The 17,005-nt window shown below is 40.5% G+C and overlaps 1 protein-coding gene across 2 annotated transcripts in view; it reads left to right on the plus strand.

Moving 5' to 3' along the window:
* Positions 1-5,367: 5,367 nt before the first annotated feature.
* samd4a (sterile alpha motif domain containing 4A) overlaps positions 5,368-17,005 on the plus strand; it is a 54,393-nt gene continuing 42,755 nt past the window's right edge. For both annotated transcript variants that reach the window (XM_023405831.2, XM_023405832.2), the window contains exons 1-2: positions 5,368-5,509; positions 6,584-7,300. In XM_023405831.2, coding sequence (XP_023261599.1) covers positions 7,105-7,300 — 196 coding nt within the window. In that variant the 5' untranslated portion in view covers positions 5,368-5,509; positions 6,584-7,104. The remainder of the gene's footprint in view (positions 5,510-6,583; positions 7,301-17,005) is intronic.

The following is a 17,005-nucleotide window of genomic DNA, read 5'->3' on the forward strand; positions in this document are numbered from 1 at the left end:
AGGCTACGATCGGCATTGATTTAAGAGAAACACCTGGGTGAACCCCCTAATTTTCACCCCTTTCCTGTTGTAACGTCCTTCAGAGCACAGACACTGTAAACACACCTGTCACCTGTCCAGACCTGCTGTACGGCACCGTGGCTACACTGTGCTCGCGGATGAAAGAGTAAATGCATCCCCTTAGTTAGTTATTAAAAACACATATAAACCGATCGGAGGCTCTGACAGACATCACAGTCCTCTACACTGAAGTTTCAAAAACACCGAGCAAAAGAGAGAGAGAGAGAATTAGTCACCACTAACTGCTAAGCTAAAGTAGCTAGCAGATGAATAGCATGCCTACCTGTAACCAAACAGAAAGCTAGCCGGTTAGCTAATATTACGAACAACCTTAAGACAGGAAATACAACCGCTCACGTCTCAGACCAATGACAAACTGTTAACTAAAATGTTGTTTACAGATAGTTTTAACAGAAAGACTGGAAGTGTGATTTAAATGAAGCTATTGTAAGATGATGCAGGCTGCTGTTAACACTGCTAACCTTGTACCGTGAGAGAAGAAAACATTAAAGATGGCGTCCTGCCCAAAACGCACTTCAAAATTATGGTGACCCACAACAAACAACAAACAAAACCGGGATTCACCTGGGAATAAACATCGCAACTGCGACACAGGTGCACAGAGTAGACTTTAGTTTGCTCAGGTTATGGTATTATATGCTCAAAAATATTTTTTCTTCAAAATAGAATTTGTGTGCAAAAATCCCCACAGTGCACTCAGAGATGAGGCAGAAAAATAACTTCATATTTTAACAGTAATTACTCTAAATGTATGCTTAGAATACAAACTACAAAGATGGTCTCCCTTTTACTGATATTCTGTTTGTGATATGCAAAAGTTTGTGTTGGCCTATTTTACAGTCAGGCCAGTAAATGTTGCACTGCTCACATTATCATCAAGAAATGAAAATTTTCTCGAACCACTTTGAAGAGAAAGTAAATTCAAAGCCGACGCTGTCGGACTTACCTCCGGTACCGGACAGTAATTCTTCTTGCAGACTGCATATAAAGCCTGGTGGACGTTTCAGAGAGTTTCGACCGTGGACTGTTCTCAGAGCCAGGCATGGGCTTGCTGCGACCCTTCTCCTTTTTTGTCTTCTGTATTTAAAGCAAAGTTGGCGCCTTTCAGGCCCAATGCCCGTATGTGCGCAGTGCATTAAAGCAGACAGATGTGCGCACCTCTGGTTTTTTCCCGGCACGCCCCGTTTCCTGTTCGTCCGATTTCCAAAGCTGTCACAGGTACGAAACGTTTCTGCGTTTGTTTGTTCCCCAGTTAACTTTTCTTATGCTGTTATTCACATTATTCTGGGAAAGAAGAGATCCGCCTGGTTTTCGGACTCCAACAAACCACAACCACGTTTCAAGCCCACCACACGTGCCGGGCGGCCATTAGGCCTCCTGTTCTGGCGGTACGGGGCCTGAACGGTTTGTTCATTTCCCGCTATTTTCCCCATGCCAGCCCTTCCCGTAGATGCAGGATGGAATAAGATTACTTAACATGCTGTTTTATTAAAAGACACATTTACACTATATATGTACTCAGATTCTCATGGACACAGAGTAAACCAGCATGAAGTCCACAAGCAGCAGCAAAAATCAATAAACTGCGGTGGTAAGTGAAGGTAAACTACAAGTATAAGTCCAACAGCACCTGTGCACGAAGTTCAAGTTACTAATAAATAATAATCACAACGTTCATAAACGTACAGTTCATTAATTTGAAAGCAATTTTAACTAAATGAGAGGTTTAAATGTCAGATATGTTACTCCTGGGCCCAAGGACAGTTAAATCTGAATGATCTGCCTTAAAGCTAGAAATCAGAGAGAATTCATAAATCACGGGGGGCACTGACTTTGTGAAGAATCAACAGATGTGTATTCCTGTAAAATATTGATTAAATGTCAGAAGTGATTAAAATGTGAAATGCAGGAATTTCAATTACTCTTTTTAATTGAGTCAGGCTACTGAAGTTATATCGCTGAAATTACTTTGAGCCACTAAATTACCTCACTAGCCCCATAATCTGTGTAAAGTACCCCCTAATAGGTCGCATCCAGATTTTGAATTGGATGCTTAAAATTTGATTCTTTCTTTCTAATTTTAGTGTAAGAAATTACGCAAATAGTTTAAGGCCTCACAGCATCAGAGCCCCATTCATTGTTACAGAATAAACTGGGATGACATTTCACATTTTAAGATTCTCCCTTTGGTTTCTTACTTTAGAGGAGAGTGCAGCATGTTCACAAATATTCACCAGTTTGTTCTGGAGCACAGGAATAGCAAATGTGAATTCTAAAAAAGGGTTAGATTGTCCTTTAAATGCCCAATACATGATTGTGATATTGTGTTCCATCCTCAAAGCATCTGGAAAAATAATTAAAGTCATTATAGAAGCCTATTGGGGACTATTGAGATAATCATGTAAACTTGAAAAAGAAAATGTTTTGCTGAACAAATTTATGTGAATCTTTTGGACTTTTCTCTAAGCTTCTCTAATCATGTAAAATATTGAATAATCTTAACTTTTGTGAGCCATTACTCTGTAGTGAGGGAACAGCTTCCTGTGCTCCAGGAATTTGCCATTGGAGTCAATAAGGACTGCAGTTTTAAGTGTGCTGGTGATGCAGTGGTCCCTGTTCCTCTGTAATTGGCTCTGCTGTGGCCAGGCGAGGGACTGTATGTAGGGCTGGAGATGTACAGTTGTCTTGTGGAGAACTGGATAGTCTGGCCTGTGCTGTTGACTGGATGCTGAGGCCAGTCTGTGGAGGACTGGGGAGACTGGGCTGGGGCCAGTCTGTGAACCTGTGTCTCTCATCTGACATCCTAAACAGCTTCTCCTTTAGATTGACAAGAAATGTGTCTCTCTGCTCCACCTCTTTTCCCATCTGATATAGTTCATATCTGAGAGGTTAATTGTCTCTCAACTGTCCGACAGCAGTATTGCTTTCTTTGTTAAACTGTTTCATGTCATTTTTCAGCAGCTGAATTGTGTCAGACTCTCACAGTTTAGGCTGTGTGGACACGGGACATTGGAGCGAGAGTTTCCACTCTGCTCAAGTCTCTTTCAAACTCTTCCAGTTTTGTCTGAGACCCTTGAACCATCTTTGTGCCTGTGCTGTGAAAATTGATGCTGAATCTTGATACAGTATCTGTATATAGCTGTCATTTGTTGCCGGTCATTATATTGCCAAGCCATATTATAATGCCAAGCTTCTGGCTTGCTCTGTAGATAACAGCAGGTCTGTTCTTACTGCTCTGTCACCTTGCCTTTTAAAGACTGATCTGGGTGGTTTAGGGTTGGTCTCTGAGCAGCTTGCTTCTGTAGTTCTTCCTCCCTGCTTCACTGGTCATAGCCTGTGGGTGGTGGACCCCAAGACTATTTAGACTCCATCCATCTGGTTGTAGTTGTTTTGGGTCTCTGTTTCCAACTGAGAAATTACTACTGTGATCTCCACTTTCTTTATATACAAAGCAAAGGTGTTTAGCTAGTTAGCTAGTAGCTAGTCCTTTTTTTTTTTTTTTTTTTTACAAAGATGTAGTCCAGTTTTTCTTTAAAAAAATGTTCTTACCCTTCAGGAATGTTCTGTAGTTAATTAATCTTATTCATGTTTCTCTCTTTTTTTAATCTTTGTTGTTGCTTTTCTCCTTTTGTGTCATTTAAATAGTTTTGTCCTTGTCTAGTTATGAGGTTCCATGGCAGTTAGCTGACAGTTGACTGTTTGTGCTGTTACCACTTAGCTTGCTAGGTAGCTAGCTTTTCCCACAGTTTTGTTTACTGATAACCCTCTTTGTTCCCAAACTCTTAAAGCTTAACATCAAGCTTGCCACTAAAATTAATATAATAGTAATTAAATTATTTGCTCAAGTTGGAACTCATGTTTTGTTGATTCTTCTCTCTCTCTCTTTCCCCATCTCCCCCTCCCCCTCTGACGCCCCCCCCCTCTCCCTCTATTTTGGTGCTTCCTCGCGCTGCCAAGCCCCTGACGTAATGCTCCGCTGTTAATGATTAGCATGTGGAAACGAGCAGCGCGACCCCTCTTCGCGTCAAGGCGGCCAAAACACAGCCGGAAGTTGACCGTTCCTGCCTTCAAAGTAAGAGCGCGGGCGTTTATCAAACGGTTGTTGGAGGTTGTACACAACAATAAACACCAACACGATGAAATCAAGTTAATGCATTCATTTTGTTTTGGAATAACTATAACGAAAAACACAGTTTTGATGTTAGCTGCTGGAATTCCCCCACTGTACTTTGTAGCTACAGTCATAAGGTACTTGTACTTGAACTATATTTTCATTTTATCCTACTTTATACTTCTACTCCACTACAGGGCAAACATACTTTTACTCTGCAGCATGTATTTTGTAAATTAAATAACTTTGAGATTTCAGATTAATAATACAAAATAGAAACAACAAATAATTGATGATGATGACCTATTATCATAGGTCATGATAAGATAGAACTTTATTGGTCCACCAGATGGAATTTGCAAACTTTACAACCGTAAATAAAGTAATTAGAATTAACTCCACCATAGCCATCTGCAACGTTATGGGTTGAACATATTAAAAGAGCAATAATTATGATTAAAAATTTTAAATTTTAAATTTTAAAGTATTAGTAATAAAAATGAAATGTGTATAGTTAATCTGTGTTTCTCCTTTTTCTTACCTTTTTAATCACTTCACAACCCCAAGATTAATCTTGTGAACATTTGGGAGGGCGGTGACCATTGGCCCTGGGCAAGGACTAAACTACATTAGTACTACCTCCTCCTTGACCAACTATGACACATAGCTCTGATCTCAACATAATGGAGTTAGTATGGGAAGACACTGAGACAGTAGAACTATGGTTCTGAAGATGACTGGGACAACCTACCCTCTGTGTACCTTGATAAACAGCGTGAAAGTATGCCAAGCAGAACTGGTGCTGTTTCAAAGGCAAAGGGTGGTCACACCATACATTGATTTAGTTTTACTTTTTTAAAATATATATTTACTATACTTCATATGAAGTTAACTGAAATGAAACCTATTCATGACATTACTTTAGAAAGCATCCTCACTTTACTTTTAGCAAGCACATTATTCTATAAACTAAGCACAGACAAAGTATACCATATTCTAAGTTGACACTGGTTGTAAGAGTTGCTCGAATAAATCAGCAAAAATTAAATTAAATTAAATTCATTCATTTGCAAGTTTCGAACCTTTTGTTTGTTGTTGCACTTTATTTTGAAGGCGGTAGGCGGAAGTTGTTTACTCTGCTCCGTGTGGTTTGACCGCGTCTTTTAGACCGGAGCACCGTCTGCTGGGGAGAGACAGAGGAAAAGTTAGTCAAGATGGCAAATCCCTCAGACCCGGAGTGAAGGGGCACCGCTCCCCAAAAAGCTGAGCCTGTTGCCCGTCCTGAGACAAACCCAACGATGCAAACTGCGCCAGGAGGTAAGACCAGTCCAGCCCGGTACTTCTAACCGTCGCGTCGACAATTAAGATATTCAAACTGAAGTTTCTGAAGCTTTTTGTCGTTGTTTTGTCCACTCTTCTTGAGTATTTATCCAAGAAAAACGGACTAACACAACCCTACTATCTATCTCAACCAGCCTTGAAATTGAAATTACACAGTTTTACCACTTAGCGAACGCTTTTTCATTTCAGTCAATGGCAGCCGTTATTAGAATGTTGTAGCCGTTAATTTTAGCCACAGTTGCAACTTTGCTAACTACGTTAAAGTCACAGTTGTTACATGATTCTAGATAAGAGAAGAGATTGAGACACAAGTAAGGTTATATTTATTAGTTTTTCTTTTACAAACTGCTCACACACACATATACACACATATATCCGTCAACGGTCATTCCCTGTGTGCTGATGAAGCAAAGTGACAGTTTTAGACAGCGGCTAACGCTCAGCCCTGTAACCTGGAGTCTGCTCCTAGCTTACTCTTAGTCGGTGTTTCTTGTTCTAAAACTCACCCCTCCAGCCTGTCCTCGGTTTAAAATACAGCTTTATGAGGCTAACCTGTCATTAAAATAACGGAGGGAAGTCGCTGCTAACGTCTCTACAGCACACAGCTCTGCCAACGAGCAGCCGTCGGTGACCCGGCTTCCTTTCTTTGGAAAATTCTGGGATGCAGCGCCAGTAGTACCGACAGCTGTATTTTTAGGAATGGGTGGATACCAAAAACGAAAATTATTTATTTTTGTCTCGGCGGTGAATGCCACAAGCCTATGCGCATAGGCGACGGCGAGAAGGCAACCTATAAATGCATGTATGAGTTATTGAAGGCTGGTTTCTTCAAAGCGGCTCTATTGCAGCAGCACAAAGTCTGCAGAGCTAAAGCAACAGGGACACTGTACTGTCGCATTTCAAGTTAGGCTCTTTTCTAGTGCACTGTAAAAGTCATTGCATATGTATGAAACAGAGGAGAGATGTGTATGAAGAGCCACAGAAAGAATTGTCTGTTAAATATGTGTTTTCTCCCCTACCCCTCCCTTAACATCTAACATCCTCCTGCAGGCGTAAGAGGGATTCCCTGAAGAAAAATGCCAGTGAGGCTGAAGCTGATGTGACACAGCGTGTGCTGGAAGAAAGCTGACTCATCAAATATCAATCCCTCTGGGAGCGACTAAGCAGCCGAGAGCAGCTCATATCTCCTAATGCCTAGCTAGAAGAGCACCTCACACCCCCACCACCAAGGGAGATTAACAGACAGGAGAAGCAGCAGGAATATATCCAACACCGGCTGTTGGTGAAACAAATTTTGGCCTCAGAAGGCCAATGAGAGCCTGGTGTTCTGCTGTCCCAGCTAATAATGACAAAGCTAAGAATGGCAAACCAGCACTTCAGCTGAACTTCACTGACTGACCCCACAGAGACATCAACAACCAGCTGATAAGAGCAGCATCATCCTCCATCAGTTTTACCCAAACCATCAGTGTAAAGTTTTGGGGGAAGTTTCTCTCTGAGTCGCTCCCCACACCTTTCAGCCCAGCCCGGCACCACCACAGTCAGTCCACCTTTAACCCGCCTCGCAGACCATGATGTTTCGTGATCAGGTGGGCGTGCTAGCCAGCTGGTTCAAGGGGTGGAATGAGTGTGAGCAGACAGTGGCTCTGCTTTCCCTGCTGAAAAGGGTGAGCCGGACCCAGGCCCGCTTCCTGCAGCTCTGTCTGGAGCACTCCCTTGCCGAATGCACCGAACTGCAGGTCCTGGAGGGAGAGGCCAACAACCCAGGTAGGATATTCAGCTGCTCAGACACAGTCAACTGTTACAGTACATCATCCATTAATATATAATGAAAATGCATACAGGTACTGAGAGACCAGAGCTATGAATTAGTTTCTCAGATTGCATTTTTCTCCGACAAAAACCTAATCCTGCTCTCTCTATAAGGACAGTGATTTATAAAATAACACACTTACACCTCTTAAAAAACATTTTATTTGTATCTCTAAGATTAAATTTAACATACGTCCCACTGCTGGTAATTGGCAGAAGTTGTTATAAAAGGGAGAAATGCTTGTTAAATTGACAAATCTTAAATCTTAAAATCATCCTATGTTCCTATTGGCCAGTTTTCCTGAAGGCACTGTAGTCTCTGACCCTGGAGAAAACACACAGGAAAACACATAAGTATAGACTCCATGCAAGCATTAGAAGACATTCCCTGTTCAAGACATTCCAGCATCAAGAGTAACAAATAGCTGAATCACTGATTGTATGAAACTGTGCAAATTTTTGCGTTGAACTGTAGCCAGTCAGTAAACGACTGTGGGAGGAGGTTGGGGTTGTGAATAGTGTTAGCTCAGCTGGCACTGTGGCTGGCTGGAGAGTCAGTCAGTCAGTGTGCCAGCCTATAGTGCTGTAGCGCTCCCTGGGTTGGTATCGCGCCAAGGCACCCAAGGGGGGCTCTGGCTGGGTTTTGTTGCATCAGACTGCAGCGTGGCCATGGAAACAAAAACCCTGGCAACTGACTGGGCTCATGAAAAATAGAATGAAGTGTTGCTGCTGCTGCAATGTAGAGCAGGCGTCTGTGTGTACCTATGGCAACATCTGCATGCAGTAACACATCTGCTGGCTGACACTGTGGCAGCAGACATTACTGGAGTGACATAATAGCCCTGCCCTGCAGTGACATTCACACATTACATAGTTTCCATCAGGGTTTACAATGGGCAGTGGCTGCAGTTAATATAGGCTGGTCTTTGTTATTGTTTAATATAAAGCTGGAGACATCAAAGCATACTATATAAAGTTTCCTTAGTGGAATCCTCCCAAAGTCAGGCTGGTTCATACTGTGAACCAAAACAAATTGAAGACATAGAGAGACTCTCATTTTTGTACTTTTCAGAATACGGTGTATTATGTGTGAGTCAGTGAGTCAAAGAGACATTGTCTTGTGATCTTTGTCACGAAACTTGAGTCACAGTCATGCTTATATTCTGCATGAATATTAATTTCCCAGCTAACAAGAATCTGATTTATGATTTAGGTGGGAATGAGACATGAAGGAAATATGCTTGTGGGTTGAGTTTTGATTGTGTGTGTAAAATAACATAATCAAAAGGTCTGTGAGTTAAAGATTGATATGATTTGTAGCTGTGATTGGTATTTGAACAAATAGCGTGGAGTGGACAGTAAGACCTGAGATCCATATCATGCTATATTGTCACTGTCACATTTGCCTTGATTATGACGACACTTTGGTTTTAATTGAATATTTCTTGAGGAAAATTGCAGTTCTTCCTCTTTGGCAGTTTTGGCAGCGCCTTTCCAAGTGCACTGTGCTGATTACAATACAGCGCCACCATATCGCTGTGATACACCAATTGCAGTTATAGATGACAGATGCTTGTTGGTAAATGGTGTTTTCCATGAACGCACCTGTCAGAGTTTTGTCGAGAGCTGGAGGCGGCCTCTTAATTCTCTATGCAAACCCTGATTGTGACTTTCTGAAAGTAACATCTGTTGCAGACGGTTCAAAGAAATAGCACCACATGAGCAAACATTTATGCAGCATATTATGTTATTAGGCTTAAATAATACCAGTGCTTCGTTCGTTTTGCTGTGTACTCAGCACATTCTGTGACCTGATTTTAATTCGAACGATGAACCAAATTCCCTTTCTTAATAGCAAGTTTTTAACTGTTTATCCTTGCCGTTCTTTACTATAAATTGTGTTTTCTGAAGCTGGATTATTTCCCCAAACAAAAATAATACAGAATAGTTGTTCTGTGTTTGTCAGATGAGCCAGTGTCTTTATTTGAGTCTAGTCCCACATTAGAGTTTGTGCTGTTTTTTACTTTGTACAGAGTATCTCCTCAACTGAAACAGTCGAAAGGATTTCACTAAACACAAGGACCTAAGAAAAAAAAGTTGAAAAATTCACTGTCAAGCTTTTGTGCCTCTGAACAGACTGATGACAGCCTGAACTCAATGTATCACCAAGTCAGGGATTTACACAGTCAGATAGTCTTATGTTAGTAATCACTAGTGGTTACACTCATATTTGCATGAATCTTAAAATTAAAAAATACACAGGTAAACTAAGCTACAAGCTCTGATGTAATAATTAAATGGTAAAACTGTTTTCTGTTGAACAAAGACATTTTAATATGAAATTGTTTTCTTGTGTGACATATAAGTGCTGTCAGTAATGGACACTAATAGAGAGCACCACAGAATATCAGTGTGCATATTTCCCTATTTTCAGCAAGTGTGGCTGTGTTGTTTCAGTACATTTTGGCTCTCTACAACAACCTCTGTCATAGTAGATTTTAATGAGCTCCTACCTTCTGTCCCTCCAGACTGAATTTTGGGCCACACCCTTCAGTTTTCTCCCACTTGTGTCAGCTTATGGTCCCTCACCGTCCGCTGATTCAGCTAAATAAAATGGAATCAGTGGGCCTGTTACAGCACCGTAGACTTAACATCAGGACACATGCTGCTGAAAAGAGGGATATTGAGAAGGTTGTCTGGTTACGTGATCCCTCTGGTATGTTGTGGTAGCTTGTTTGAGTGCTTATGTGCTAGGGTAAGGCTGATGTATTGGTTTGGTGTTTTACTGGGGCAATACTGATCTTGTATTGATTATGGAGTATTTGCCAGTTTGTAATTATTTCTTACCACAGCTATGTAAGGAGCATATTTTTTTGTTTTATGCTTTTTTTTTTATAATGGAAGGAAGCTGGTATCCGCACTGTTGGGGATCTCTGTAAAGATGGATTTTTTTTTTAAGGAATTTGAGTGTGTTGTAGAACAATTTTATCTCCATCTCTCACATTTTTACAAATATTTACAGATAAGGGGCTGGGTAAAAGAAAAAAAATCTAAAACAATTCTCCAAAATACCCAAATACCCATCCCTATGGCACTAGAGAGTATGGCATCTCCAGAAAATATAGTTTCAAAAATGTATCAATCTTACCATAATGATTTACCACCACAAGGAAATGGGAAGAGCTATACAATAGAAAAATGAAGACTCGCAATCTGTTCTTACAAATACAACATATAGGTTAATACGGCTGAATGTTTTACACCATACCTATCACTCTCCTTCTTAATTACATGAAAAAAACCCAAAACCTCACAGTATCTTCTAAATGTCCAAGATTCAATAAAGAGGCTTACAGTCTGATTCATATGTTATGGGGCTGGGCTTGGATCTATGTCTGAGTAAAACGGTCTTTCTTACACTGATCGCAGCTAAGAAATACATTTTACTACAATGGAAGTCTGACTCTGCCCCCACACAACAACAATAGTGGAAGGAGTTGTTATCATACTGTACTGTATGAAGATGCACAGTGTGAAGGGAGTGATGGACATGTTTTAGAAAATTTGGGGTATTGCCTTATAGAATATTCCTGAATTTGATGCAAGTCAGAAGTGAAAGTAAGAAAGAGTTCATTATGACATAATCCTTGTCAGGTGGAGCCAATTAAATGAGGGTTGGGTTTGGGGATTTGATTAATTAATATTTTAATTGTATTATTGTATTGCTACATTGCTTGTTAAATTGAATGCAATTAAAAAGGTATCGATAAAACACCCAATACCTGTATTTTTCGAAGAAAGTGATCAATTTAAAACACAGAGTACTGGCAATGTAAGTCTAAAAAAGAGACATAAATCCAAGTAAAAACCTTTTAGCATCTCCTTAAAATTGTTAATCACTGTAAGCCAAGTCAGTTTAGGAACAAAATCACAAATTGCTCACACAACCTTGAGCCCCTCATACACAACTGTTAGTTTACTTACTGATAAGTAATAAGCACTGGTACAGAAATGAGACTTGCAGGCTGTTAAAGGGTTAACATGCAGCTGGAAGTCTTGGGCTGAGTGGAAAAGCGCAACTATTTGGAAAGCGGTGTACAAATGAATGGAATCCTCAGTGACCTACTTCTTTGAGTGGCTGAGAGGCTGCCTTGTTTTGGGACCCAGCGAGTGATGCGGCTTTATTTGCGACTTGAGATGCAGTCGTAGTCAATGGGATCACTATCTCCCTGAAAGACAGGCAGAGTTGCATGACACAGGATTTGTTTTAATTGTAGTTTTTCATTGACTCCCATTAGTAATTTGATTACTTTTAAGAGTTTGTGTATTTTTAAGCCTCAATATATCTATCTGAATCTGACCAGTATATATGTGTTAAAGGAGAATTGCATTTTCTGAGTTTTCATTTCAGCCCCAACCCTAAGTCAACAAGGGAGGTGCCATCAATAATCAGCCCTATAAATCACTTCACAGATTTATTTGTTTCTAATGGACCACAGTAAAAGTTTAAATCCAGGTTTTCTTTCGTGATGTTTGACGGGAGTAATATGTAGCCTGCAGCATTTTAGTTGTGGTTATTAAGGAATGTAACTTCCTGCCCCCGCCTCCCCTTAAGGAGAACAAAACTTCTTTTGAGACAATCCCAAGAGGGACAATATCGGATAAAGTTGAGAGGACATGAATAGGGAGCAGAGCAGAGCACCGTCTGAAGAACGACATACACACACACACACACACATTCTTACACATACACACACATACACATTCTTACACATACACACACATACACAGAGGGTGTAGGGTTAGTGTAAGGGGTGGGGAAGAGTGGACAGTGGGCCTGGTGTTCTGAATGACTAACTTCATTTTCGTGTGGTGTACTGCTGACCTGGCCTGCACGGCTGTTTGAGGAAGGAGGCAGGCAGTGATTCAATATGTACAAGCAGCTGTGTTGTAGAACTGAAGGTGACAGAGGTAGAGCTCTGTATATCGGATGAGTGGCAGCAGCCAATGTCACTGTTTTAAACTGGGAGTTCATCCATTTCAGTCTAGTAATGGCGTAATTTCTTCGATATGGTCTTCATCTTTTTTGCCCAACAAATTTTTGCTGTGGTTGTTTTTGTGCTACCGAGAATTTAGTTTCAGATCTGTGATAACATGTCATGTGAATTAGATGAACATGTTTTGTTTTTTTTTACAGAGCAGGTAGAGGAATCAGACAGGACAACATCTGAACCATGAATGAATGTTCTGAGTTCTCAGTCAGAGATAGGTGTGGCTTTAAATATTAGTAGCTTTTTGTGTGGGTACACTGTGTGGGCTAAAATGCACAAGAATCCTAATTATCCTTTACAGCCGACATTAAAATATGCAATAATTAAGATCAGAGTATATGATGGAGTAGTGTCATTAGACTGTACCAGAGGCCACCAAATTTGGGCTTTCACTGCCAAAATTCTTCTCCAGGGGTGCATGCTTCTTGATCACCATAGCTGGTTACTTTTCCCGCTGTGATAAGTGCATGATGGACTAAAATAGGTTAGTGTGCCAGAGAAACATCACTGCTTTCCCAAGAAAGATCTACAAGACACCATTGGGACAGCAAATGTAGATGTTGTCATGGACAAGTTGAATCGCTGTTGTGTTAAGCAATTAGAGAAAGACAACAGCAAAACAGACTTCAGTCTAGGGCAGCAATCAACAATTCTTTTCATTATCTATTAATATGCCAATTTTTTTTTTCGATTAATCAATTAGTTGTGTGGTCTGTAAAATAATGTTTTCAAATAGCTTGTTGTAATTCACCAATAGTCCAAAACTCAGAGATATTCAGTTTACTAGAACATAAGACTGGAAAAAGTAGCAAGTCCTCACACTGAAGAAGCTGGACCCATCAAATGTTTTATATTTTCGCTTAAAAATCAATTATCACTCGATGAGTCGATTAATCCACAAATTGTTTCAGCTCTCCTACAATCTGCAAGTTTAACTAATACCTAATTTATCAAAGGATTATTTAATTAGAATTTTGTCCTGTCCCTGTTTTTAATCCTTGTGATTAAAAGGCTTCATTAACTTTAACCTGTTATAATGGGATTCATGTTCATATAATACTTTCATAACAGTAGCAGTAGAGATTGAAATATACTGTCATTGTCCACTCATAGTCAAATTTGTAGTAGAATAATTGAATCTGAACTTGAAAAGCTGCCGCCACTAGCTTTGTGTCTGATACTGTAGAGAGGGAGAGAAAGCATACTTCTGCATTTGTCTGTGTGTGAGATGACTGACATGAAGGGAAAGTCTGCGTTGTATAATGGCTAGTATTACTCAGTGAATTCCTGTTGCGCTCTCTGCCTAAACTAGGCCTGATGAAAACCTGGGCTGGAAATCAGCATTCCTGGCTGAGGCGGTAAACGGTTCCGGTGTTGGGGATACTGTCTAGGAATGTGGGCACGTCGGAGCACACTTGAGTCAGGCGCTCAGTGAGAGTTGAACGGGGGCTTTTCCAGTGAGGGGGGAAAAAGACACAGTGGAAAAGGAAAACTGATTCCACCTTCAGTGGAGCTAAGGTCTCCTGAGTACACCGCGGTATGGATGAGGGGAGGGTGAGAGGAGGAGGAGGAGGAGGGGTGGGGTGAGGAAGGGAAAAGATGAAGACTCAGAGAATACTGGTGCCATTTACAGCTCTAATTCATTCACCCGTTTCTCTGCCTAGTCTTTTGACCTCCTCATCAAGGTTTTTGTTTTATGTTTTTAAAGGTTTACCTGTTTTTGAAAGTCAAAATATTCAGACCTGGCTTGAAAGTAGCAGCTGTCCTTGTCAACACTAATTAAAAAGAGTTTGTAAAAGTTTCTAAAAATTTCCCTGGAAGAGACTTCCATTTCTTTCTGTGAGGGGTCAGGTGATTGGCAGAGTGTAACATAATCAGTACTGATATAACACTTAACGGCACCATGAAATAAAACAGAATCTTTGACCGAACCAAATCAGGGCTTCATGATTTTTCTGTAAATGTCTTCTCTGAAAGCAAGCATACACTTAAAAAAAACACAGCTATCACCCTTTAACTTGAATCTGATGTAATTGGCCTGCTCTGGCTAAAAATATTGGCTCTCATAGAGATAAAAGTTAAAAGTGGAAGTGATCTGATCTGATTTTTCACACACTCACACAAGCTCCATTTGTCAACATCCTTTCTGTGTTTCTAAATGTCTCATTGGCTATTCTGTCAAAGAGAGAGAGAGAAAGAGAGACAGAGAGAAAACTCTTGTCTCTGGATTAGGCGCCAAACTATTTCATCGCACCCACGCATGAGCAAACAGTTTATTTCTGGAAGTTGACGGCGTGTTCTGTGAACTCGTACTGAACCTCAGGAATGGGGACAGACAACCTGCCAAAACGACCAGAGGGGAAAACGAAATAAAGCTTGTCTTTTCCCCTCGGCTTCTACAGCAAAGGCTTTTTATTTTCAGCTCTTGCTTCCAAGTGTGTGTTTGTCTGTTTTTGTTTGTTTTCTGCGTGTGTGTGAAAACAAGAGGATGGACAGAAACTGGGGCTCAGGACTAGCTGCCAAAAGGCCTCCACGCCAATGGAAGATACTCAAAGCCTCAGACATGTCAGGCTCTTGATATTATCTGTGAGAGACGAGGTGTCACAGATAGCTGGGATTATGCAATCAAGCGCTTCACAAATCCTGGAGGTTTAGTTTCTCAGTGAACCCTTCTGTGCTTCTTTATAACTTTGATCCCAGCTTTGCTTTCCCCAGCAAGTTGGATTACTGTGTCATATGTGTATCTGTGTATGTTTACACCCAGTCTCAAACCAAAAGGCACATGATCATCATTTATGATTGAGCAGCCAGTCTTCTAGCATTAAGGAAGTGTTTCAAACAGACAGAATACACATTGAATATATTTTCAGTTAGTATATTTGAGTTTTCATGGCACAAAAAATTAATAGTCTGACTCATGCTGTGGCTCTTTGGTGTAAAGAGGGTTTCGTATGTTTTTGGTACTGCCATAATTCTTGCCGTGTTACTCAAACATTTGCAAAAGGTCACAACGTACTAAAATAGAAAAAAGTAATTTGTCAGTATTGCTCTGACCTATCAAAACTATGTACACATGGTGGAACATTATAGTTATTGTAGGGGTCAACCACTCTGAGCGAAGTATGGAGACATTTCTGCAGCAATAAACACTCCTATGATGTTGGTTGTTGGTTTGGACCTGTCTGAATCTTCAGTGATGTTGGTTGAATGTTGTGGGGGAGAGGACTTGACTGGTCCCTCATTCTGTTTTAGCCTACCACCTGTAATAGACACATTCTGTGATGCTTCTAACGTTAGCCCCTGATAGTTCAATTTCTTTATGCTGATATAATACAATAGTGCCACATCCACAATGTAATTTAACTATTGGCTTTTGGATTTGTTTTTAAACATGAGACTAATTCATGAGACAACGGTGTCGACATTTAGCTAAAGTGGACTTCCGTTACTTATGATGTAGTTAAATGGAACACTTGTTACAGTAGTCTAATTATGTTGCTTGAGAAAGGGGCCAATGCCAAGATCATTGCCAAGCCAATGACAGAAGCTGTCAGAAGAAGAAGCACAAGGAAATACTTTGTGACAGTTTTTCTTTTAGTTGTAGTGGTTGTGAAATCATGTTAGTAACAATTAATGGTGGTATGTTGGTAACTTTTTTAGAATAGAATAGACACACATTTGTATTTTTTAAGCTAACCTACTGATCCAGTTTTGTAAGAGAGTTGTTATGGTTATGAAATCAATTTATAAAAGTCATATGTAAGCCCTGTCTTTTAATTAACCAAAGAGAAATTGCAATAGCTGTAAACTGCAACTAACCAAATTTTTTTTTCTTTTTATTTGCTACCTTATTTGTGATTTGTTCTCAGCATGTATCCATCCAAAACCCTTAGTGAGTATGTCTAAAAAATTTAATTAAATTATGCCGGAGTACAGATACAATATTAGGTTGAAAACATTGTGTGTGTGTGTGTGTGTGTGTGTGTGTGTGTGTGTGTGTGTGTGTGTGTGTGTGTGTCTGTGTGTCTCTGTGTCTGTGTGTCTGTGTGTCTGTGTCTGTGTGAGAGTGAGAAAGATAGCATGCAAGAGAGAATGAGAGAGGGTGAGAACAGGTGAGGGATACCAGCCTGTCTCATAGATGACCAGTCAGTCTCGCCCTGACCAGACCAGACATACAGGCGTATAATGTTTCCCCATATAGCCCCCCAGGCCCGGCCCGGCCCAGCCCTTCCCCAACCCCACCCCACTCTCAGGCAGCTGGCTGTGCTATACAGTACACTTCTTGTGTAAGGAGGCTGTTTAAGCTTGGGAGCCATCCAGTCCCAACTGCACGGACAAGCAGATCTGTACAGACAAGGCAGTTCACAAAATAACATAAGTTTGACTTGGAACGAGGAAGATGCTGGCCCATAGACTGTACACTGTCACTCCATAATTTATCTAATAATCATGAGCTGTGTACACCTGCAGCTGACATTTAAAAAAAAACTTCCTTACGTCTTAATAACGATGTAGTTTCAGTTAGTAGTTTCTTGCGTCACTCAGAAATGTCTGGAACCTGGAAACTGGATTTTCTTCATCAAGTTTGCAATTACCAATAATTGTGTGT

The sequence above is a fragment of the Seriola lalandi genome, unplaced genomic scaffold (genome assembly GCF_002814215.2).
Source record: "Seriola lalandi dorsalis isolate HSWRI2012SDOR001 ecotype SW California unplaced genomic scaffold, Sedor1 jcf7180002054286, whole genome shotgun sequence".
In the NCBI taxonomy this organism is placed as follows: Eukaryota; Metazoa; Chordata; class Actinopteri; order Carangiformes; family Carangidae; genus Seriola; species Seriola lalandi.